Source organism: Felis catus, chromosome F2 (genome assembly GCF_018350175.1).
Source record: "Felis catus isolate Fca126 chromosome F2, F.catus_Fca126_mat1.0, whole genome shotgun sequence".
NCBI lineage: Eukaryota > Metazoa > Chordata > Mammalia > Carnivora > Felidae > Felis > Felis catus.
In genome coordinates, this window is record NC_058385.1 from 12,771,398 (window position 1) to 12,796,348 (window position 24,951).

A 24,951-nucleotide genomic window follows, 5' to 3' on the forward strand; every position below is an offset into this window, starting at 1 on the left:
ATAGTTGGAAAGGAGTATTAACCGTGGGATTACATGGCGAATTAACTTTCACATTGAATGCTAATGTCTCTAGGCAGCTGGAGATAGAACAAAATGAGTGAAAAACTCATTTGCGGAGCACAGCTTTGGTTGTAACAAGAAACTTTCATGGCAGTTGAACCAAAGCGAGGAAGGTTTTTTTTTAAGAAAATGAATGACAAGAAAGAGGAGAAAGCAGAGAACAGTGTTTGAATCTGAGTGCATGTCCACAGTCAGCAAGGGCACTGAACACCGGAGGTCACTGGTCCAAACATTTGATGTGTCTCCTCCTCCTTCCTGACAGAACCCTGATTTAGTTCAGATGAGGGAAACAAAGGCAGAAGGAAATGGTAGGTAAAATTAAATTTCTTTATAACCTGAAGCCCATTGGCAAATATTTGAGGTAAATAGAGAGTGAAACATCCCTCCAGGGACTCCCTACTCTCTTAATGTTAATGCTTTCCTAGAGGGAGAAAGGACTTCAGCTCAGTATCTTGTGAGTCCGCTTTAGCATATGAAAGTCCTTTTGGAAACCTTCCTTTTTCCTTACCCTCTCCCAGCTCCCAGGTATATAATCAGTCACTCCTCACACCCCTGGTGCAGTTCTTCCTACCCACAACTCCTATCACCCTGCTTTAATAAAACCACCTTTTTGAGTCAAAGGTGACTCGAATTCATTCTTGGCCATCAGCTCCGGACCCCCACCACCACTCCAAAATCATTTGGGTGTTCACTTCCTCTCAGAGAATCCATTCAACGTAAGAGAAATCTGACCTCTCCCTGGCTCTAGAAGGAGTTGATCTATTGGTTTAAAGATAATCTCACAGCCCCTTGCCAGTAATTCATCCAGAATGGAAATGTGACTTAACTAGCTCAATCAGACTGAAGGAAAATAGTTTTGTTCCCTGGTTGAGGGAGAGGTACACTCTTTCTCCAGCTGGAAGCTTGCTGTCCCAGCCTGCTGCCAGCTACCTGGTCCCTCAGACTCCTTTGTCACTGTGAATGCCCATGTGACATGGTTATGACCACCAGGACAAGGTCTGCTAGGAGGTTTCTAGAATGCCATTTGGTGGTGTGGTGGTTCAGCAACATTATGAAGCTCTCAAACACTTTCTAACCTTTTGTTTCAGGTGCTGCTGGCAGCCATCTTGACATAAGCCAGCACAAGGACGAAGCTAGCTGGGGAGGAAGCGAAGACACAAGAAAACCTTCTGCCTGGGTGCACAACCTCTAAAGTCTGCCCTACTGCTAGGCTTCCTTCACCGGAGTCCATCAAATTCCTTGTTACATAAGTACATAAGCCAGGTTCCAGTTGCGTTTCTGTTCCTTGAACTTGAAAGCATCCACAAAGCTAGAGTTGGGAAATAAACTCACAAAGAGACCAGGAGATGAAAGATTAGATGGTAGAAAGAGAATCCGAAGAGCTCAGTGTGATACAATCTGAGACAGGATGAAATTTTACAATGGAAGGAACCGCTGACAGTGGTAAATGTGATGGATTTATCCAGGAAGATGTTTGTCCTTTCCTATTTCTGCTGTGGATATAGAACCTCTTTATTTTTTTTATTTTTTTTTTATTTTTTACATTTATTTATTTTTGGGACAGAGAGAGACAGAGCATGAACAGGGGAGGGGCAGAGAGAGAGGGAGACACAGAATTGGAAGCAGGCTCCAGGCTCCGAGCCATCAGCCCAGAGCCCGACGCGGGGCTCGAACTCACGGACCGCGAGATCGTGACCTGAGCTGAAGTCGGACGCTTAACCGACTGAGCCACCCAGGCGCCCCTATAGAACCTCTTTAAATCCAACTGTACTCGCCATCACCATACCAGGGTTTTCTGGCTTATTAAATATTTAAAATCTAACTGATGGTGGCCTCTTTACAATTGGATTATGATGTGTGCTTTTACAAAGAAATTCAGAATAAATATAGTCGAGTAATGCTTATTTAATGTAAGTAAACTGAAACCACCCTGAGCCTTTTTCTCCCCAAGTAGAAAAAACTCAACAGTGAAGACTTAGAAATCTTGCCCATTTTGTTCAAGATGTTCTTTAACAAACAACAACAACAGCAAAATGGAAAAATGTAACACCTAAAAGTAGGGAGAACGGTATAAACTTCCATGTGTCTATGACTCAGGAGTCCAAAGTGACCAATATTTTGTTACTCTTGCTTTTCCTCTCACCTCTCCCGGGAGTAGCTACACTGGCTGGTGGTCAGAACAGCCCTCTAGTTCTCACCTACTTGCTTTCCCCCATCTGCATGGGAGGGGCAGCTGTCTGTCAGACTAGCATCACTGCCTGAAGTCTAGGCCAGCACAATGGTCTAACCTAATGTGCTTTCCAAAAGTGGACGTATTCTGAGTACAAATGAAGAGAAGGAGGAAAAGTAGCTGGGGGTAAGGGAAGGAACACATAGGTTCTGGAATGGAGGGAATGGAGGGAAAGCCAATATTGTATTAACACCTCAAAAGAGGCTCAGGGCAAGAGATGATATTGTCTCTTAGCTCAATTATACCAGATGACTGAAAAGGTGAAGCCATATATTTCTAGGGCCACTCATACTTTTGGAACCTGATGAGATCTAATGGAGGCCTGCCAACTTGAGCAGCCTTGCCCTGGGAGATATTTTCAAATGATATGATGATGAACTAGACTAATTATTAGTGACTGAATGGAACGCTAGTAATGTGCCAGTATCTATTAACTGTTATGATCCTTTGTTATACAGGATGCATGATAAAAACAAAACAAAACAAAACAAAACAAAACAAAACGGGGGGTGACCTGTGGATATATAATAGGATATATATTGGATCTTTGTCTCAGATTCCTGGCACTGAGCTCCTTAAAACCCTTAAGATTTCCTGAATTATAGGAGTGTCTTGTCATTTAAAGGAAGCCTTTTTGAACAAAACTGAGTTTATGTTAATGAGATGACTTAGAATGGGGCCCCCTGATAACCTCAGGATGGTCACCAAAAAGACCAAATGATTGAAGGGTTAGAACTTGTAGCCTCACCCACCAGCCCCCAGGACAGGGTAACAGGTATTGTCAATTAAGCTCTATAAAAACTTGAACAAGATTTGCTGAGCTTCTGTGTTGATGAAAGTGTCCACACACCAAGAGGCAGCAACATCCCAGTTCCATGGGGACACAAGTTCCTGTACTCAGAACCTTCTGGACCTTATCCTAGGTACCTCTTTATCTGGCTGTTCATCTGTATCGTTTATAACATCCCCTTCACAATAAATGGATAAACCCAAGCAACCATTTCTGAGTTCTGTGAGCCACTCTGGCAAAGCAATCCAACCCAAGGAGGGAGTCGTGGGAAACTCCAATTCATGGCCAATCAAAGCACAGGTGGCAGCCTGAACTTGCAACTGGTGTCTGAAATGGGGGCAGTCTTGTGAGACTGAGCCCTTAACCTGTGGAACTTGATGCTCTCTCCAGGCAGACAGTGTCAGAACTGAGTGACATTTGTAGGTCACTCAGTCAGTGTCCCCTGAGAACTGGAGAATTGCTTGACGGTGTTGGAAAACACGTATCGGAGAAGTAAAATCAGCTGACTGAGCAGCAGAATGTTATGTCTCAACGACGTCTATATGGCAGTTAGATTCTCAAGCTGGACGGAAGCCCATCTAACCTATGAGGCAGATGACATCTTCTACATTTTGAGTAGAAAAGAACATTATTAAAACTATGAGTTAATTTACCTCCCACTTTATTAATACAGGTAAGAAGAAGAAAGAGCTTACCAAAGCAACAGTAAACTTCTGACCAGCCTCTACCAAAATCACAGACATTTTTACCGTTTGGATTTAATCTACCAAAACAAAAGCTTCCAATTTCTCTCTCTCTCTCTCTCTCTCTCTCTCTCTCTCTCTCTCTGGCATTAAATTGTTAGAATCACTTAGTGATTCTCTATCCTACAAATCTGCCACAACATTTTCTAAAAATATTGCCTTTTTTTTTAATAGACTCAGAAGTAGTAGTTCTCCAAATATAGCCCAGGGATACCTAGGGTATTCCTTGCCCTTCAAGGGGGTCTGTAAAATCAAAACCATTTCCTTAACAATACAAGGATGTTATTTGCCCTTTTCATACCCAAATCTTTCACAGTGTACAATGGAATTTTCCAGATGCTACCTGACATATGATAATAATACCGCTCTAAATGACATATATGTGAAGTGGATGTGAGAATCCTGTTTTGTATTAAGCCAGACATCAGAGATGTATAAAAATATAAAACAATTCCACTCTTCGTACTGCATATTTTTGTTTAGAAGACAAAGTTACTTTTTAAGTTATTTATATTAGCATGTAATGAAATGTTTTATTATCTTTAAAGAATTCATAAATAGTACATTTCTTTTTAGTGTTAATCTTGAATAGTTAGACTGACAGACACAACCCCCCATATACAGGCTCCTTGGGGTGCTCCGTAAGTTTTAAGAGTGTCAAGGGTTCCTAAAGTCAAAATGTTTGAGAACTGTTCTTCAAGAAAAATTCCTTTCTTCCCCGTCTAAACTGACCTTTTTTGGGTAACGGGAGAAAAGATTCTTTTCCAATCTTTTTTTTTTTTCAAGTTTATTTTTATTTATTTCAAGACAGTGAGATAGAGAGCGAGCAGAGGAGGGGCAGAGAGAGAGGGAGACAGAATCCCAAGCAGGCTCCATACGGTCAGCATACAGCCTGATGAGGGCCTCGAACCTACAAACTGCGAGATCATGACCTGAGCCGAGACCACGAGTCGGACGCTTAACCACCTGAGCCACCCAGGCGCCCGTCTTTCACCAGTCTTTTTGCAAATGTCACTGGGTATAAAATCAATCTCCTCCCTGACATTGCTCTACATGGTAGGCATTCTCTGATTCTGAGTAGGAAACAGACAACGATTCGTGGGCACTCACGTCAAGCACTCACCTTCACCAGTTCTGTGTAGCCCGTTTCTTTTGGGGTCCACCATGGCTGGGCTTTCAGTCCATGCACGTTGTAGAGGGAGCGCTGCCATACAGATGCAAAATGTCCCCTCTTGTGCCCAAGCTCGTACCACTTATAGGCCTGAAAGGACAAAGAGGCTGAACTACAAATGAAGCATTTTTATTAATTTAAAACTACAGTGTCATTTTTAAAAAATTTTTTTTATCATTTTTTATTTATTTTTGAGACAGAGAGAGACAGAGCATGAACAGGGGAGGGTCAGAGGGAGGGAGACACAGAATCTGAAACAGGCTCCGGGCTCTGAGCCATCAGCCTAGAGCCCGACGCAGGGCTCGAACTCACAGACTGAGAGATCGAGACCTGAGCTGAAGTCGGACGCTTAACTGACTGAGCCACCCAGGCGCCCCTAAAGTGTCGTTTTTGTAACATTTAAATAAACAGCTGCTAGTCAGGTGCCCAAATCTGTTAACACTGGCGAGAATACGATCATTTGAGTGGGTTTCTGCTCATGACCCACGATGACAAATGCATGTATGCATTTTAGTTTCACTCTGAGGCTGCATGCTCTTGCAACGCAGGGTTCATGCTGCGATAACTGTGGTCTTCCTTGGAGTGTCCAGCACAGAGTCTAGGACATATTTGTCAAGCGGATAAATAACATAAGAAACCATAGCGGATTGTATCTTTTGGCTTTCATTTCTCAAGTTCTAAGTTTCCCTTAAAAGGAAAGGGCTAGGGCTAGGATTTTAATAATTTCTTCAAAGACGTTTGCATTTACTGAATCGGATTGCTAAAAAGAAATGTTACGTCTTTTCCCACGCACTTTCTTTCCAAGTCCCCATTCCAGAAGCCGGCCCCGAGGTGGCGGAGCACAAACCCTCCATTAAACTAAGCAGACAGAAAGGAAATATCATTCTGAGCCGGCCATAAATATGGCGGTAGCCCACAGCGGACTTTTTTAAGGGGGAAGTTTTGTTCCTTTTTCGGGTTTTCTGCCGCCATGAGGAATAACATTTGTGGCTTTCATCTAGTTGTAACATGAGGCAACTTGCCTCCAAGAAGACTAGCCTTTTCAGGGACAGCTGGCTGCAGGGTATGCTGCTCCATATGTCTCCTTCGAGTGACACCCTCACCATATGCTCCCCAGGGGCCCTCCCCACGGGACTGCTGCACCGCGCGGTCTCCACTGTCTTCGGGGTGGAAGGCCCCCCGAGGGCTGTACTTACTAGTACTGCCTTCATGACTGCAAGTCTGCACTAACGGTTGCTCTGGAAGAGGGCGTTCGAATACAAATTCTGATCACTTAAACAGAGGCATTTAATATCAGGTGGATGAAGAAGCTATGCAGAGAGAGTATCTTCATAAAACTCCAGATAGACTTAATTAAAAAATATTTTTAAGCTTTATTGTTTTTAATTCCCTTTGGAGAGCAAGAGAGAGAGAGAGAGTGCATGGGAGGGGTAGAGAAAGGGGGAGAGAGTCCCAAGCAGGCTCCACGCTGTCAATGTGGAGCCCGACGTGGGGCTTGAACTGAGATCATGACCTAAGACGAGATCAAGAGTCGGACGCTCAACCGACTGAGCCATCCAGGCGCTCCAATTCCAGATATACTTTAATGTAAAGACTAGTACCTTTTAAAGGTCTTAAAATTCTTAGGTCAAAATTTCCTTCACTAGAAAAATCAAGCGTGGTAACAGTACCACGTCATATGTTCAGTAACACTTTTCAGGTTATTGCTCACTTTTACATGTGTAATTGCATCTGATCTCTTTAATAACCTCAAATATCTCCATTTTACAAATGTTGAAGCTAGTATTGAAAAAGGCTAAATATGTTGGGGCACCCGGGTGGCTCAGGTGGTGATCCCAGGGTTGTGGGACTGAGCCCTGTATCGGGCTCTGCACTGAGGGTGGAGCCTGCTTAAGACTTTCTCTCTCTCTCTCTCTCTCTGCCCATCCCCCACTTGCACGCATGCTCTCTCTCTCTAAAATACAAAAAGGAATTAAAAGAAATTTTTAAGAAATCACTAAGTATTTTGAAGTATAACCCAAGGCTCTAGCAACTTCATCCATTCTCCTTCTATCTTCCCATCATTAAAAAAGAAAAAAAAAACTATCAGAAGTGATATTGTTATTTATCTTTCTCCATAATACCTCAAGTTAAGAATATATATACTCATCATTCTTATATGTCTTCCTTGAAACACATGTTAAGTTGTAGCCATAAAGTAGTTTCTTTAAAAGCCGAAACTTAAAGTGGCTAGTCATTGCGTGAATTTTGTTTTTGAATTTTGAGTGGAATTTTGAATTTTGTGTTTTACTTTTGAAATCACTTTGACTATTTTAGTTATTTCTGTCCATTTTAAATTTAGGATCTCATTTCCTACACCGTTCAGTGTTAAAGTGAACAACAATATGAATTACCAGAGTTGATTTTTTTTTTTTGAAATGCTTATTTTTGAATCAGGCAGTAATTCACTTTATGGGCCAGGCACAATGTCAGAAGGGAGAAAAAAAAATCTTCTAGAGAAACCAAAACAGCAAAGCTCACAGCTCTAGTTCAGGAGTTAAAAGTCACAACGTAGTCCCAGACCTAACATTCACCCTGCCGGATGCCTGGGCAAGTCCCTTCACCCACGGTGTCAGGTTACCGCTATCGCCAAGGTCTCTTCTCACACTCAAAGCCAGTCCTGCTGGACCCTTTTTTTGTACCCCTCTGCTACTTAACTTTTCAAGAAACGAAACTGTGACAGTGATGCGTCAGGAATTTTAAAAAATCATCTTCAATGAAGGTAAAATCATCTTCAATTATGTAGAGGACCCAATGAATTCAGTTAGGCTGCTTTCTTACAATACAAATTGCTAGGAAATCAATGATCAAGTTAGAATCCTCTGAAAATTCTCTCTTTACTCTTTCCCTTTTATACCTCTAATCGAGGATATGAAAATAAACAGATCACCTGTGGGTACCTTCTTACATGTGTTTTATATTAATGTCTCCTATACTTCAAATTCTTGCCAGGTATGGTTTACACACACACACACACACACACACACACACACACACACACAACACCTAAACAGTATATCAAAAGATCCCCACTCTGAAAAGCCCAGGCCCCGTCTGGGGCACAGGCCTGTCAGGTGTGACCCCAGCTGGAGCCTGTGCCCCTGGAGCTCTGTGCACAGTGGGACACATGAGCCACACTTGTGGTGAGGACGGCTGGCTGCGGCTGGACCGTGAAGGACTACGAATGCCATCACTTGGACATAGGACTTTATTTGTAATTTTGCACCGTACGGTTTTTGAGCACACGATGTCCTGGAAGAAAGTAAGACAAAAGCAATAAACAACAGCCAGGCTCGTCCAGCCCTCTCCGAGGCTGACAACACTGACCGAGCAAGCGGGAAGGTGAGATGGGTGCCAGAGGCTGGGGAAGTGAACTTCCCCAAACGTGGCCCCGACTGCACAGGAGAGAAGTTGGCAGTATCATCAAATGAGAGATGGAGCCCAGGAAGAAAAACGGTTTAGAAGAAGACACGTGAGCCGTCTCTGTGACCTTGCATGGTGACACCACACAGGCAGCAGACACAGGAATCCTGACTTTGAGTAGGAGACCAGCTAAAATGTGGATTTGTGCATTAATGGAAATACTGAGAACAGCTGCAGGTGAGCTGCTCTAAGACGATCATGGTTTAGGGGCGCCTGGGTGGCTCAGCTGGTTAAGTGTCCGACCCCTGATTTTGGCTCAGGTCATGATCTCATAGTCTGTGAGTTAGAAACAACCCTGTTAGAAAAACCTTCTTCAAAAGCAATTTTATTGTCAGCCTCTGCAGCACAGAAGCTGTGAGTCTGCTCCTCTTCTGGTGCCTGAGCAGAGCCCCATGCATCGGAACATGAAGCATGGTTGCTTCCCAATTTGTAAACTCAGGGCATGACAGTCAATTCACAATACCTGATATCGAGAATATACTAACGTGGGTTTCCTATAGGCTTATTTTTGTTCTCCTGTAAGGATGAATCCCAGTGAATTTTTTAAATTCAAGAACTGTGGTGTTCTTTGCATCTTGATGGTAATTAAGCTGATAGAACAGTCCCATAGGTTCAAATCCCAAGCCCTCGACAAATGTTTAGTAGTGAATTCTTTGCCCTTGAAGTAAGGGCTGTTTTCATCTAAGATGAGAGAAAAAAATCACAGACTTCTTTTATCTGTCTTTGCCCTGGACCCTAAGAAGTTCAAAGATAAATTAATTAGTGACAATTACATTTATAGCAATCAGACATGAACATTTATCCAGTGTTAGATATTATAGCAAAATCTTCTTTATCCTTCTCATTCAAAAGAGTACCAGGGATTTATATCTAAAACAAGGAACACAAATACGGGAACTGATCAGCGAGTTATTTTCCTTTCTTCACGTCTAATGTCTCATTTTATTCCAGTTGACTGACTGGTAGGTTAGAGGAGAAAGGGACAGATGCATAGAAATGTATAAAGCAAACTGACAATCATCCAAATCTCTCTTACCGCAAATCAGTTCATGTCTCTAGCTGGCAATTACCCCATCACAAAACCCCCTGCTCTTATGAACCCTCAAGTGTCAAGATGCTTCCACGTTCTTATTAATTTTAGAAGCCTGAAGCTCTGTTATCTTTGATTTTTATCCTTTAAGCCGACTGCATTTTACTACGTATATGGAAGGCACTGGTTACAACGATTCAGTGTCTCGCTTCGCCCTTTTGCCCCTGACTGTAAGGAGAGCCCACTCTAGAGCCTTGTGATGATGTAAGACGGAAAAGGTAGGCTTCACTCTCCACCAACAGCCTGTAAATCATGGTGATTGTTGACAATTTGGTAACTTCAGTATATGAAGTCATGATTAATAATCTAAAGTTATGTTTAAAGAACATACTGACACGGTACTCAGAAAAAAGCAGTAATCACAAAGAAAACACGTAATTTGGTTTAGCTACTACCTTTTGTGTATCAGTACCTGTCATTACTCTAGCTATAGGTATTCATCTCAAACTTGGCATTAAATACCAGAAGGTAATTTACATAATTAACCACTGAGTTCAGTTGCTTAGGGATCAGTTGAATAAAGACTTCATTCTAAAAATAACTACTTTTTAAATACCCCAAATAAAATAAAAACAAATCTAGACATATTGTTAAAAGATATTTAAGCAATTTCAGATATCTCTTCGTTTCATAATTTAAAAAAATATTTTTTCAGGACAATGCTTATGCTTTATGCACACAGACACACACATGTGCACACACACACACACACACACATACACACATATACAGGTACTAAATGAGAGGCTGGTCTCATGATTACTCAGCTAGTTTCTTAAAAGAAACTATAAGAGTCAAAAATCCCCAAAATTCTTTCTAGGCTTGCAGGAGTTGTTGGGTTGCTTTTTAAGAAAAGTTTAAATAGCTAAATAGTTTTGGCATGCCTGGGTGGCTCAGTCAGTTAAGCATCCTACTCTTGACTTTGGCTCAGGTCACGATCTTGCAGTTTGTGAGTTCAAGCCCTGAGGCCAGCTCTGCACTGACAGTGTGGAGCCTGCTTCAGGTTCTGTCTCCTCTCTCCCTGCCCCGCCCACACTCATGCTCAGGCGCTCTCTCTCTCTCTCTGTCTCTCTCTGTCTCTCTCTCTCAAAGATAAATAAACTTAAAAAAATAGCTAAATTGTTTCAATCACCACCTTCAAAAATCCGCTCTAAATATGTTTTCAGTTGTTAATTTCTCCTAGAATTACCCTCCCCGCCCCACCTAGTCTACCCTCTGCTAAGAGAACAAAAACTTCACAAACTCATTACCTCTTTGTCCCCAACCCTCTGCATGGCATCCCCCAGGTGGAAGTAAAACCTGCCATCGTCAGTGCCGGGGTCCCCAGATTCTATTCCTTCCTATAAAAAGGACAGTGTTAGCATTTAATGAAAAAATTAAATACCAGCTTTTAGTTCATTGATTTACTTAATCTTTATATACCATATAAAAACCTAAGGAGCAGAAAAATTCATCTCAATATTAAAGTTTGGCAATTAGGTTACTGGTCAACATTTACAGTGCAAACCCAAAAAGAGGTCATAAAGCGTAATTTAACAATGCATTTGCCATAAATTAACAATCTCCTAGCCCATAAAATTAATATATGAATCATCTCTGTGGAAACTATCATATTTCAATATCCCAAAGAATTTCTTGACTGGGTATCTATCCCATTTATTTTGCTCTCCAAATCTGACCATATGTCATCTGGAGGCTTCTTATTCCTAAACCAAAATGTTTAGTTGCTCATAAAATGTTTCAAGTGATAGAGACCTAAATGCAAAATAGTGTTTCATTCTACTCAAAACAAATGCGTCCTCACCTTTTAATGAAATCTTTTACAAAACTTACAGTTAGGATTAAAGCCAGCTGGAATCTTCGACAATGTAGCTGTTATTAAACAAATCCTGTGCTAAAACATTTAGCTGATTTCTGCCCTGTCTCCCGCATAAGGACTGAATTGAGATGTGTATACACAACAATAACAATAACAAAAAAAAGAGAGCGAGAGAAAAAACATTAAAATAAGAGAGTAAATTTAGAAAGGCAAAAGAAGGACAGAAGTAAAAAAATATTTAAATATCAAGAAATTTTTTCTAAAAATCTGCATTTTCAGGTCTCTTCATGAGAAACCCATTATCTTCACTAGGAAGAAATCTGATTTGCATAATGTTGGAAGGTAGCAGCGAGGAACAGAAGAATCACTCAGGAGAGGAGGAGAGCTGTGATCGGGGCTCTTGACTGGCAGGCTAACTAACAGACCCCACGCTCTGTTTCCCCATCTCTGAAGCAAGGAGGGTACTAATAGCCCCTTATTATGTCAAAGGAAATGTAAGGGGAACACTTTCAATCACAGAAACCCACATGCCCAGAGGGTCCTGGCAGAGAATGTAAAGGTTTGCAGAGGCCTGGTGACGGCCAAGGCAGACTGGGGGGTGCGGGCCACCTCAAGGGGACAACATTGCTCTTCCCCAATGTGGGATGTGGGCCAGATGTGATCTTTCAAGAGAAATCAGAAATGTGCATGATTATATAAAACGCTCAGATTCTTAACTAAAGCAAGCAATTTAAAATTGTTTTTAATAGAACTGTGCTGGCCAAATAAAATATGCAAGTTATTTGCAATCAGTGGATTGCTATTTGAGAGCTCTGATTTAAGTCATGTGAAAAAGAGAGATCATGGAAGTGTGATATATACTGCTACTTAAAAAAAAAAAAAGTTCATAGGTATTCCACCAGCTACCTGTCTAATATGGTAGCTGCTAGCTACATGTTACTATTTAAATTAAAACGGAAGTTAAAAATTCAGTTCCTCAGTCACATCAGCCACATTTCAGTTGCCCAATAGCCACATGAGGCCAATGGCTACCATACTGGAACATACAAACAAAGAACATTCCCACTGTGACAGAAAGTTCTACTGAATAGCCCTTAGCTAGACCAAATGTGATTCTGGTGCATCTGCAAGGATTCAATTAGATATACAAGGAAAAAAAAATGACAACATATTTTAATCTGAGTATTAAACCTGAGCTCAGGTATTAAATCAGGTTTTTTAGGGTTTGACCTATTCAGGTGCCATTTGTTACCATACTTTATGTAGGTTGCCATGAGGCCTTGTTCAACCTAGACTGAATGTATAATTAAATTGGAAAAGGAACATTTAATGCATTGCCCATATTCCAAAGTATTACATTAGTAATTTTGATCTACCTTTCCCATTTAAATAAAAACTAGTAACTACAGTTTTAGGAATTTCTTCATAACGTCTTTTCCAAATAATCTCTGCTCGTATGGTTGGCATTTCTACATCCAACACTCTCAATCACTGCCCATGAATGTCATGGTCAGAGGGTGTACATTCTGAAGATGAAAGTACTCCGCGGTGCATGCCAATTAGTCGACAATGCATAATCAAGGGAATCCAAATGACTCAAAGGAATCAGAAGATGAAAAAAAGAGGAAAGGCAGGGATAGTTACCTTTAAGTAGGGAATGCTCTCAGCAATTTTGTTCTGCGCCTTCAGGATAAAGCCATAATGCACTTTAGCAAAGCCATCATTAGGTGTCACATTCAGAACCTAAACTCAAAGAAAATGGAAAGCTATTGTGACTGATACACATTCTACAAATGACTGTCAAAAGAAACTTTAATTAGCTTTGCTGTGCTTGGGTCCACATTATGATGTTACAGCTTAAAACACTACAGTGTTTTGTCTCATTGCGATATTCGGCTTCAATACCCCCATTTCTTGTCAACTCAAAAAGTTTGCATATCTATCCATCAATTCTTCATGAATGAAGAAATCTGGGCGCCTGGGTGGCTCAGTTGATTAAAAGTCCAACTTTGGTTCAGGTCATGATCTCACAGTTCATGGGTTTGAGCCCCGCATCAGGCTCTGTGCTGACAGTTCTGTGTGCTTCAGATTCTGTGTCTCCCTCTCTCTCTCTCTCTCTCTCTCTCTCTCTGCCCCTCTCCCTCTCGCACTCTGTCTCTCTCTCAAAAATAAACATTAAAAAATTTTTTTTAAAGGAATGAAGACTACAGTGAAAAGGCAATGACCATTAAAGCATCAATTGAACAATGCAAATCAGCAAAGTCTGTGTCAACTGATATGACTTGAATATTTTTTTTAGGGATCAGGGAAAAACTGCTTTAAATTTGCTGTATTTAAAGTCAACTCTGAGTGGTTATTATACCTTTCTTTATGTACGTGCTTTACACGTTGCCTTAAATAAGAGACAATTTAGATTTTTACAATCTAAATTTCACAATCCATTTATTTAACACAAATTTCTTGAATGCCCAGACCGTTTTAAGAACTGAGGACAAAGTGACAAGCAAATCCAATATTCTGTGATAAAACCTAAGTAAATATTTAATATACGTCGAATCACTAATATCATATGCATTTATTATGATTAAAGATAAATTATGCAGCATGCCTCCAAGTTAAATATTAGCAGGGAGAAAGCAAGACAACAACATTCCCCTTTGAGGCTGCCCAGCCAAACTAATTCATGGAACAAAAGCGAAAGCCGACGGTTTGAGTTGAGTGCGCGTAAGACGAATGTCCTGAATATCCCGTAGCTTGTCTTCATCCTTCAGCCTGAGTGGGGAAAGGGAGCAGCAGCCAGCCTGGGCTCTGTACCCAGGACCAAGTGAGTAAGGGAGAGGGGACGCCCTGCCCTTCAAGAGTCCACAGTGCATACTGCTGATACTTCATACATTTTCGGTTCCTGTCTGGTCCTGCACCTCCTCCACGCACAAATCAGGTCAGCACCACCTTCCCCATATATTCAGAATCATGCCCCTGCCACTTCCTTCACCACTGCCACCCTGCTCTACGCCTTGTCACCTCTCCCCTGTGTCCTCACACAAGACTCCTAACTGCTGACCTTCTGCACCACCAGCCTGCTCTCCTATAGCCCGTTCTCCACAGGGGCCCTGAAGGAGCTCACTAACTGCTATGTCAGACCTCATTCTTTTTCTGTTCAGAACCCAGATGGGTTCCATGCCACTCAGAGTAAAAGACTAAGTTCTAGGGATGGTCTCCTGGGCCTCCCTTGAGCTGGGCCTCTCTACCTCTCTGGCTTCCTCTCCTAAGCCCCTCCCACCAGCCAACCTAAGGCACCTTGGACTCCTTGCTGCTGCACAGCAAGCCAAAGGCACCCCTGGATCAGGACCTTTGCATGTGCAGTACTTCTTTGCCTCAAAAAGTCTTCTCCCAAACATGGAAATGGCTCACTCTTCACCTTGATGAAATCTGTGCTCAGAGGTCACCATCTTGGTGAAGCCAACCCCCAACCACCCCATATAAAACAGAACCAACCTCCCATTTGCTAGTCACTCTCTTGACTTTTATTACGCTGATTCTTTTCTTTACAGTGCTCGTCACCATTTGACTTATTATTCTTTTATTTTTCCCGCTAAGGCCTCAGCTGTACAGGGATTTTGTCTGCTGCACTCACTGCTGATCCCCGCGGCTTACAACGGTGCCCGGCACATGGCAGGTCATCAAGAAAGCTGTGCTAACTGAACGGATGAGTGAGTGCCAGGCTTTCCTCCTAACCAGATTTCTGAAAGCACAGACTCTGTTTCTTCTTCACCTTCCAAGCACCTGTTACCAAGCAAGAGTACAATAAATGTTGCTGGAACTTAACTGAGTTGAGGCCACTCATGTTTCTGCCAGCATAAGGGGACTGTTACATGAGGGGACTGTTATAACGATTGCAACCACACAGATGACATTTCTATCTATTCAGACCCACAGTCATCCTCTCAGGTAATTAACAAATGTATTCATTTGCCAGATATTTTAGAATATACAGAGTTCTTCTGGGCTCTGGACACATAAGCATAAATGAGATACACTCGTTTCTCAAGGGAAGTCTCAGTCAAGGGAGGAAGACAGATTCACAAGCAGACAGTGATGATCGACATGGTGATAGACACGAGGCATGCAGGGGGGTAAAGAGGAGGAGTACCTTGCTCGCTCTAGGATTGGTGTGGCAAAAGTAAGGTCTGAAAGGTGCTCAGGAGTTCACCAGGCAAAGGGAAGACGGCGGATGGTGGGGGAGGAGGCACTCAAGGCATAGGAGAAAGTGAGTGGAAAAGAATAATGGACCAGGAACAGCAAAAGGGAATGAGACTGGAAAAAAGGGGGCAGAAGGCAAATCACAAAAGGTCCTGTCCCTATTGTAGTTTACATGTAGATGGAGAATGAACGTGTGGCTTATATTATCTAATGGCAATCAACAAAGCCTCATGATATGACAAGTGGCTTTATAAAGTTTCTGAGAAAATAAAATTGAGATTAATATTAATAATACTATATAGATTCTGTCTCTTTTTCTTTATACACACACACAACAGAGATAGTGACAAAAAACAAGTATAGTTGATATTTCTGCTTCCAGTATAAACTCTGCATGGCACAGTGCCAAGAAAAAAAACCCCAAATCCTATAATTACAAATAGTATTGCATATACATATCATTAAAATATCAATTTGTTCTTTAGCACACAATCCAGTGATTTCACTACGGGGTACTACTGGGTATTTAACCCAAAGAAAACAGAAACACTAATTCAAAAAGATATAGGCACTCCTATGTTGATTGCAGCATTATTTACAATAGTCAAACTATGAAAGCAGCCCAGGTATCCATCGATAGAAGAATGGATAAAGAAGATGTGGTATATATACACAATGGAACATTACTCAGCCATAAAAAAGAATGAGAAAGAATGAGATCTTGTCATTTGTAACAACACGGTTGGACCTAGAGGGTATAAGGCTGAGTGAAATTAGTCAGATTAAAAGACAAATACCGTATGATTTCACTTCTCTGTTGAGTCTGAAAAATAAAACAAACAAAAAAAGCAGAGACGCACCTGGGTGGCTCAGTTGGTCAAGTGACCAACTTCTGCTCAGGTCATGATCTTGCGGTTTGTGACTTTGAGCCCCGCGTCAGGCTCTGCGCTGCTGGTGCGGAGCCTACTTGGGATTCTCTCTCTCTGCCCTCCCCTACTCTCTTTCTCTCTCTCTCTCTCAAAAATAAATAAAATTCAAAAAAAGAAAGCAGAAACCGACCCATAAATACAGAGAACAAAGTGGTGGTGGCTAGAGGGGACGGGGCTGTGGGGATGGGCAAAATGGGTGAAGGGGAGCGGGAGGTACGGCTTCTAGTTATAGAATAAATCACAAGGATGAAAGGGCAGCACAGGGAATAGAGTCAATGGTACTGTAATAGTGTTGTGCGGTGATAGATGGCAGTTACACTTGTGATGAGCCTAGCATAACATATGAAGTTGTTGAATCACTATGTTGTACATCTGAAACTAATGTAACATTGTGTGTCAACTATACTCCAATAAAAAAAATACATAAAGATATATGTACCAATATGTTCACTGCAGCATTGTTTATTACAACAAAATAATTATAAATAACCTATCCAGGTTAAGAAACAATCTGTCAATCAGTTAAGCATCTGTCTTCAGCTCAGATCATGATCTCACGGTTCGTGGGTGTGAGCCCCGCGTCAGGCTCTATGCTGACAGCTCAGAGACTGGAGCCTGCTTCAGATTCTTTGTCTCTCTCTCTCTCTCTGCCCTTCACCCATTCAGGCTCTGTCTCTGTCTCTCAAAAATGAAAAGATGTTAAAAAAAAATTAGAAATAACCTATCCAGCCAAGGCAGTTTAGTTAATGATGATATATCCCTAAGAGGGAACACTTGGTAGCTACTAAAAATGAGGTTCTAGAAGAATATTTATTCACTTATAAAAATTCTGGTGATAGTATGGTTAATATAAACCAATTTAATTAAAAAAGACAAGTGTATGTTCTGTGTATGGAAAAGAGACTAGAAGGACACATACCACACGTTTTCATGGTGGTCTGCATGTGACAATGAGGCTGGAAATGATTTCTGCCTTTTGTGCTTATCTGTTTCCCTTGTTGGTTGCATTAGGCTTCTCTTAAATTTTATCATTAGAAAAGAGAGTAAAAAATTTTAAATAAAAGAAAATTTTCAGTGACTAGATTTTTTTTTTTTTTTTTTTTTGCAATTTAATGAAATTTAAGAGTATTTAGAAGACTTCGTCTCATCTTAAAACTTATTTGGGGGCATGCACCTTTCATGATGTACATTACTACCTAACATGTATCTTGTATTATTAAATAAACACTATACATAAATACTTAAGCATACATATCGCACGTTTTTGCTTGAGCCTGTTTCACTGGAAGGCTATGCAACCAGGCATGTGGGAAGACCACTGCTGGGGGCAGTGTGAACCAATGAGGAGTTGAAGCCAAGGGAGGGATGGTCTGATTTGTGTTTTGTGTTGATGAAGGCTGGAGGACGGCAAGCCTGGACAGGATAAATGTGCCTTAGTTTAGGCAAGAGGGGATGAGACCTTGGGTTAAAAAGAGAGTGGATTTGAAAGATATTCAGAGGGTAAATTAACGGAAGCTTAGGATTTGATATCAGGTTGAAAGTCCATGAACTCACACCATATTTTGTTTCCTTAACAAAAGGAAACATTTCCCAAGCTGGCGTGTGTGAGTTTCAATCAACACGTGTGGGCTAAGTGAATGGAGGGAAAAATCGGGAAAATGCTAGACTCTAGAACACGGGTGGCTTGATTAATTGTTAATGCCAAGGTGAAAGAGGGTCATCTCTAAACTACAGCTGTCAGCAATCTACATCAAACCATTGTAAAGCAAAGTCTTGTTGAAACTGAAAAGCAGCAAAGAAAAAGAAAAGAAAAGAAAAGAAAAAGAACATCCCAGAAAGGAAACCAACAATGACTTGATTTTTATAAATTTACTTAAAGACAAAAATCAACATGAAGAAAAGTAGAAAATTTCTTCTGAAAATGACATATCAGGATCAACTTTGGGTAGGGAAAGAGCATGCCTTAGACATAGCTTATTAACTTAGAAGTGAGGGGAGGGAAGAAAAGGCAAACCTCACATATATTTTCAGTCTATTAATGCTTCTTTAAGAAGAAACCCACTCAATTGTGTAATATGGCCCTGTTTTAGACTTTCTGCATCTTGTTATGATTACTCAGATGAGATTATGATTTCAAACATATAAATGACAATAGAAAAACATTATTTTTCAAGATGAATTAAAATGTTTCACATATCTGTCATCTACTAACAGGTAAAAACAATGAATATATTCAAGGAAGGTTCTGAAAAGAAATCCATAGTGAGTGGGAGAATCTAGTATGCTTTCAGATCCTGCCCTAACCTCAAATCTACTTGGTATGCAGTCAATATTTGCTCATGATTTTTGGAAGGAAGGAAGGAAGGAAGGAAGGAAGGAAGGAAGGAAGGAAGGAAAGGAGGAGAGAAAGAAGGAAATCTACAATTCCATCTCTAAGGCTTCTAGGATAGGCAGGATAATGGGTATATCTAGGTATTCTGATATAGGTGGAAAATTCTTATATTCATAAGGTCCTGAATTGTGAAATACATGATATGTCTCTTAAATAAAACTAAGCATTAGGTTTTGGTCACTAGCAACTACAAACCCACATGGACTTCTTGTATGCCCTGGACCAGGTATTTTAGTGAATGGCACATATTTTCAATGCTGTAGGATCAATCTACTTTATGCAGATATTACACATATTATAAAATGTGTAATATTATATTACAAATTCAAATATTACATATTGTAAATTCAGCAGCCTTCAGAAAATATAAAAACTATGAGAAGGAAGAAGAGAAAATTGTTCTGAAATTCAATGATTTTTAATTAAGCCTCAACACCAATAAAAGGGAGAAAGCATCCCTTTGTGAATAGATCCAGTCCCTAGCCTGAGTATGAAATCACCATATTTTGATAGCATTTTTAAAACAGAAGGAATTGGGGTGCCTGGGTGGCTCAGTTGGTTGAGCACCCAACTCTTGATTTTGGCTCAGGTCAATCTCACAGTTCGTGAGTTTGAGCCCTGAGTCTGTCTCCATGTGGACAGCATGGAGCCTGCTTGGGATTTTCTCCTTCCCTCTCTCTGCTCTCCCCCTCTTGCTCATGCATGTACTCTCTCTTTTTTGTCTCTCTCTCTCTCTCTCAAAATAAATAAACTTAAAAAAAAAAAAAACAACCAGGAGGAATCATATTGGATCACTGAGTAGTAGCACTTTGATGTAAAGCACACGAGCTTAAAAACCATGGACCAAAACACCTAAATTAAAGAATAACAGGTAAATGTGTTCCTTTTCTTTTATAGATGCATTAACTTTCTCCAGTGTCAAAGTTCATTTGGTATCCTATTTATACCAAATGAATTCCTTATTGCTTGAAGGAGTCACAGCTTCCTAGATTTATAGTTACTTGTGACTTGGAGGTTATCTATTAAAATAACCACTATAAGGTAAAAATCCCTTCAAAGGCATCCCTGCTGGAGGATCAAAGAGTCACTGCCCTCCAAGAGGTGAGTAATTTACTCCACATGCCTGAAAGGCTCCTGGTCTGTAGTCTCTCTGTAGATCGGACTTTTTGTGAAAAAAGGAAAAGGCTATGTATTTTAACGTTCATGGAAAAATGGAGTTTCACTTCCTGTCATGAAGCACACTGTTAGAAAGGATGTCTGTGGACTGATAAATACAGTTTTAAAACAATCGCAATTATAAGTTGAAGGTTTTGCTGTACCAAGTATGAATTAAAATTTACATTTTTCTGATTAAGGGAAAAAAGGGATGAAAACAAAGTTTCGAATATGTCAACATAATAATGCTTACATTCCACTTAACCTAATTTAAAACAAAGAAAACAGGAGATTGGGTGCAATAAATGCGATTTACAATAATATTAAAACTTCTTGCTCAAAACAATCTGATGTAGTTAACAGGAGACTGCTGTTTGCTTACCTCTTCATAAACCTTCTTGGCATTGTTATTATCTCCTATCAAGAGGTACCCCACTCCAAGGTCATTCTTTAAAGAAGTATCATCAGGAAATAGTTGAACTAACTTCTGTAGGGTAATCAGGGAACCCCTCATATGACCTGATTTGGTAGGAAGAAACAAACAAACCAACCAACATCAATAATATATCTTTGTATTGAGAGTGTGAATCACAAGAGACTACTCAATAGAGCCCTTAGACCAGCTTAAATCTGACTATACAGTTTTAATGATGGCCTCTTCGGCTTTCATCATGCAATTGCGAGGATTATCAACAACTTCTATAAGTAGATAGTAAATGTAATACTGATCATAAACATTTTAAAGACATTCTCATTTTCTAAATCCGTCAACATTTTTCTTACGTCGAATTTCCTCTTTGAAAAGTTTTATCAATTCCTTGTAAAAAAATGTCTCACTGGTGTATCTTTGGTTTATCATGACTAACTTCAAGATTATGAATAGAGAACGAATAAAAAGTCTAACAGATTTCGAGTCTAGCACCTCGTATGGAACTTGAAAAGGCACTGAGGTACACCTCTGTAGCTGTTTCCAAATAAGACTGTCCTCATCTCTAGGTAACGAATAACCTAGTCATGGAGCGAAGGAGACATCATCTGGTATTATGGGACCCTCTGGTGGACGATAGGATACTATGCACAACAGGAATCATGAAAACCCTAGTTCTGGTCGATTTTTAAGGCTATCGGATGGAAATTTAAAATTTCTGGGGCCAACTGTCACTACTCCTCCACACAGAAATAAACTGAATATGGGAAAATGTGCAAAATATGGCTAGTATACATGACAAAATTAATTCCCTAAAGGGCTCAGTTGCCCACAAACGAAGTATTAGCCAAGAGTATGATGGGATATCAGGCTAATGCAGTTGTACGTCCTGCTAACAGTTAACCTGTTCGGCCTAAAACATCACCAGTTTATCCCATGGCCTTCCCCCTCTACTGGCCAATCTTGAATGGATTTGCTGAGCTATTCATTCCCTCACTAACAAATCTGACTCCACTCTTCCCTTCCTCCCTACCTGCCCAATTTAGATTCGTATGTTTCTTCTGGTCCGACAGTTCCCGTTAACCACTGCAAAGGCCCAGATGGAAAATCCCTTTGGCTACTATCTCTGTTCCTTCCACGCTGCATCACCCAACTGTGTTCTACTGTGAGTAAACTTCACCACCTTGTCACCTTCAACAACATCTTCTCCCTATAATCCTCTCCTCACAGAGCCTCCTCTCATGAACTTGCCTTATTCTCATTTGGGGAAAAAGACTATATTCAAGTATTGAAGGATGGCTGCAGAAGGGGGTTAGATTTATTTATAGTCAGTCTTTTTCCACTGGGCCAGAAACAAGGTGAGGCAAGTGAGATACTCAAAGCAAAGTTGAAGAGGCTGCCAAAAATTCAGTAATCAAGATGAGCGATACTTTTATGCATTCTTTCTAAAAAAATCCACAATGAAAGAAATATCAACATTTTCAGGGCAGACTAAGTGAATAGTGCCTAACAGAGCCATATTGGAGACTGAGGCAAGAAAAACACTCAGTAATACTGATTGTATGCCTAAGGCAAGTGCCTCCAGTGAGTGGCACCCTTGCCTTTTCCATCCTGTGTGGGTGCCATATGCTTTTCTTCTTCTGGACTGGCTCTTCTGAATAGAAGTCTAATGGGCCTTCTAGTTTCTAATCATAACTTGGGTTCTGTTCCTATCTGATAACAGGGTCAGCTGGCTTCCAATATTACTTATATGAGCCTCTCCTAGTGACATCAGTAATTATTCATGTAACTTACCCAGCCACTAGCACCCACCTGAGCAGTTACACTTGGCCTAGATTCCTCCATCTGGTTTACTGATGACAAGTTAGGTGCGAGAGAATCACAAGGCTGGTTATAATGAAGTTAGGTTAGAGCTAGTCTTATCTGCCTTTGGCATGGGAACCTGGGTCAGAGAGGATGCTTTATGCTGCTCTTTTCAAAGCATTTGCAAATTTACCTAGTGGTTTTAAGAAGTTTTTTTTTTTTTCCTATCATTTTCCTTGGGATGGAGTCAAACTTTGCAGGCAAAATTTTTAGTGCTTGGAACTCCTAATATTCCCTCTATAAAAACTGTTGCACTTATACCTTCAACCTCCAGGAATCAATTTGTTATGGTTAAGAGAGAAAAGAGTCTGGCATCGCAGGAAGTTTTTGATTCCAGACCTATTAGTTTATTAGCTATGATTCTTTAGGCAAATTATCCAACCTCCGAGCATCCCATCTGCCTAGCTTTAAAATGGGGTGGGGGGTGGGGGGTGGGGGTGGGGAAAAGGTGGTAAAATACTGTCTGCATCTTTCTAAGTATTAAGGTTAGGACTGCCATTTCCGTCTGGGACACTTTCAGGTAAATTACGCGAAATCAGTTATGAAAGTCAGGTTCCCTTCCAGGTAACTACACTCTTCTAAGAATATACAGCATGGCATTTGCTGTTGAATTAACTCTTACTCCATCTTACCCAGAAATTGCTGTCGGTCTGAGCGCCGCTTCAAGGTCAGCTTCAGCAAGTCTGTGGGGACATCGGGCAGACTGGCCACCTCCTGGTAGGTTTCGATGGCCCCACGAAGCACCTCATTGCTCCTTCTTTTCTCGGCCAGATCGTCTTCACACTAGAGGAAGTCCCCACACTGGATAAATGTTCCATGACAAGATATATTTGTAATCACCCAAAATATGCACGCAAACTTAATTTCTGGACATGCATCAAAAGCAATCTGAGGCACATTAAAATTTTCTCCTTTTCAAGTGATTCAAAAGCAAACCAAAAAAAGCAAGACAACATGCTATCTAAGTAACACGAAGACCGGTTAGCTATCAAGCTGCAGAGGAGGAAAAATGCCATAAAAGCAAGAGGAATTAATATATGCTGGGCTGATGGAGATCTGTATCATGTTATATATTAACATTACACAGACAGAGCTCCAGTCCGTACTTCCTATTCTCTCAGTAGTTTGTGTGTTCACCCATTCATTCAACAGCTATTACCCGAGAGCCACTTGGCGGGCAAAATAAACGACACAAAGCCCTTTTCTCATTCTGCTTCATTACAAAGAAAAAGACAACACACAAATCAAAGTACCATGTGCCTGGCAGCCATAAATGCCGTGGGTCAAAAATGCAGCCGGCTCAGGAGTGCTGGCCCCGGTGTGGTTGGGAGAAGTTAGTTTAGGCAGGGTGAGCAGGGATGGCCTGACAGAAGTGAGGGAGTGAGGCATGAGGATATCCGGAGGAAGAACATTCCAAGGCAGAGAAAACAGCAAAAGCAAGGCCCCGAGGGAGAAGTGACGGGTAGAGGAAAGGCGGGTGCAGGCGCGGGGCAAGGAGGAGACTAGTGGAAGGGTGATGGTCAGGCAGCGAAGAAAATTGCCAGGCAATACCTGGCAAGCTATTGCCAATTCCACTACGGTACCTCCATGTGAGATGGAAAGGCACCAGGTTTTTTTTTTTTTTAATGTTTATTTATTTTAAGAGAGAGAGAGAGAGAGCATGCACACATGAACAGCGGGAGAGGTAGAGAGAGAGAGAGAGAGAGAGAATCAATCTCAAGCCAGGCTCCACCCTGTCAGCACAGCCCAATGCAGGACTTGATCTCACGAACTGTGAGATCATGACCTGAGCCGCAATCAAGAGTTGGACGCTTAACCAACTGGGCCACCTAGGCGCCCCCACAACAGGGGTTTTTGACATGAGCGAAAGGACCACACTGGCAGTGGTATGGAGAACAGACCGAAAGAGTGGCAGAGAAGCACAGAGGCCAGTGAGGATGCTCCAGTAGGAACCCAGACAAGGAGCGATGATGACGGTTTGGATGAAGGTGGTAGGAGATAGCTGGATTACAGATACGTTTTGAAGGTCAGAGCCAAAAGATGTGCAGATGGTCTGAATGCGGCAGAAAGGGAGGGAGAGAAGTCAAGGATGAACTCCAGGGTGTTGGCTGGAGCGATTACCAGACAGAACTGCCGTCCTCTGAAAACGGGAGGAGAGGGCAGGAACAAGTTGGTAGGCATTCGGAATCAGGAGTTCTGTTTTGGACCTATTGAACTCAACACTGATTAGACACCCAAGTGGAGATACTGGATAGAAAGGTACATATAGGAGTCTGGGGTTCAGGAGAGAGGTTGGAAAGACAGGGAGGACCAGCAAAAAGCACAGAGAAAGAAAGGTAAGGAGAAAATAACAACAAAGAAGTGACAAAGGGATACAAGGTAACAAGAGGGAGCGATCAATCATGTTCGAAGTGGCCATCAGCTTGGGCATCTTGGTCATGATGCTGGATTGGGCACTGTGGCACTTCTGATGAGCCTGGTAAAAGCATTTTTTATGGGACAACTGGGGACCCGTAACAGAATGGAGCAGGATCAGAGGAAACCAGGAGGGAAGGAGGTGCACACAACCCTTACAGGGAAGCAGAGAAATGGGCTAGTAAGTGGAGAGGAATGTGGAGAC

General features: G+C 41.3%; 1 protein-coding gene across 7 annotated transcripts in view; it reads right to left on the minus strand.

The window, feature by feature from the left end:
* ASPH (aspartate beta-hydroxylase) overlaps positions 1-24,951 on the minus strand; it is a 224,123-nt gene that overhangs the window by 38,151 nt on the left and 161,021 nt on the right. For all 7 annotated transcript variants that reach the window (XM_045049890.1, XM_023248216.2, XM_045049889.1 and 4 more), the window contains 5 exons: positions 22,964-23,114; positions 20,424-20,560; positions 13,010-13,108; positions 10,797-10,886; positions 4,947-5,084 (listed from right to left, as the gene is read on the minus strand). In XM_045049890.1, the coding sequence (XP_044905825.1) occupies positions 4,947-5,084; positions 10,797-10,886; positions 13,010-13,108; positions 20,424-20,560; positions 22,964-23,114 (615 nt within the window). The remainder of the gene's footprint in view (positions 1-4,946; positions 5,085-10,796; positions 10,887-13,009; positions 13,109-20,423; positions 20,561-22,963; positions 23,115-24,951) is intronic.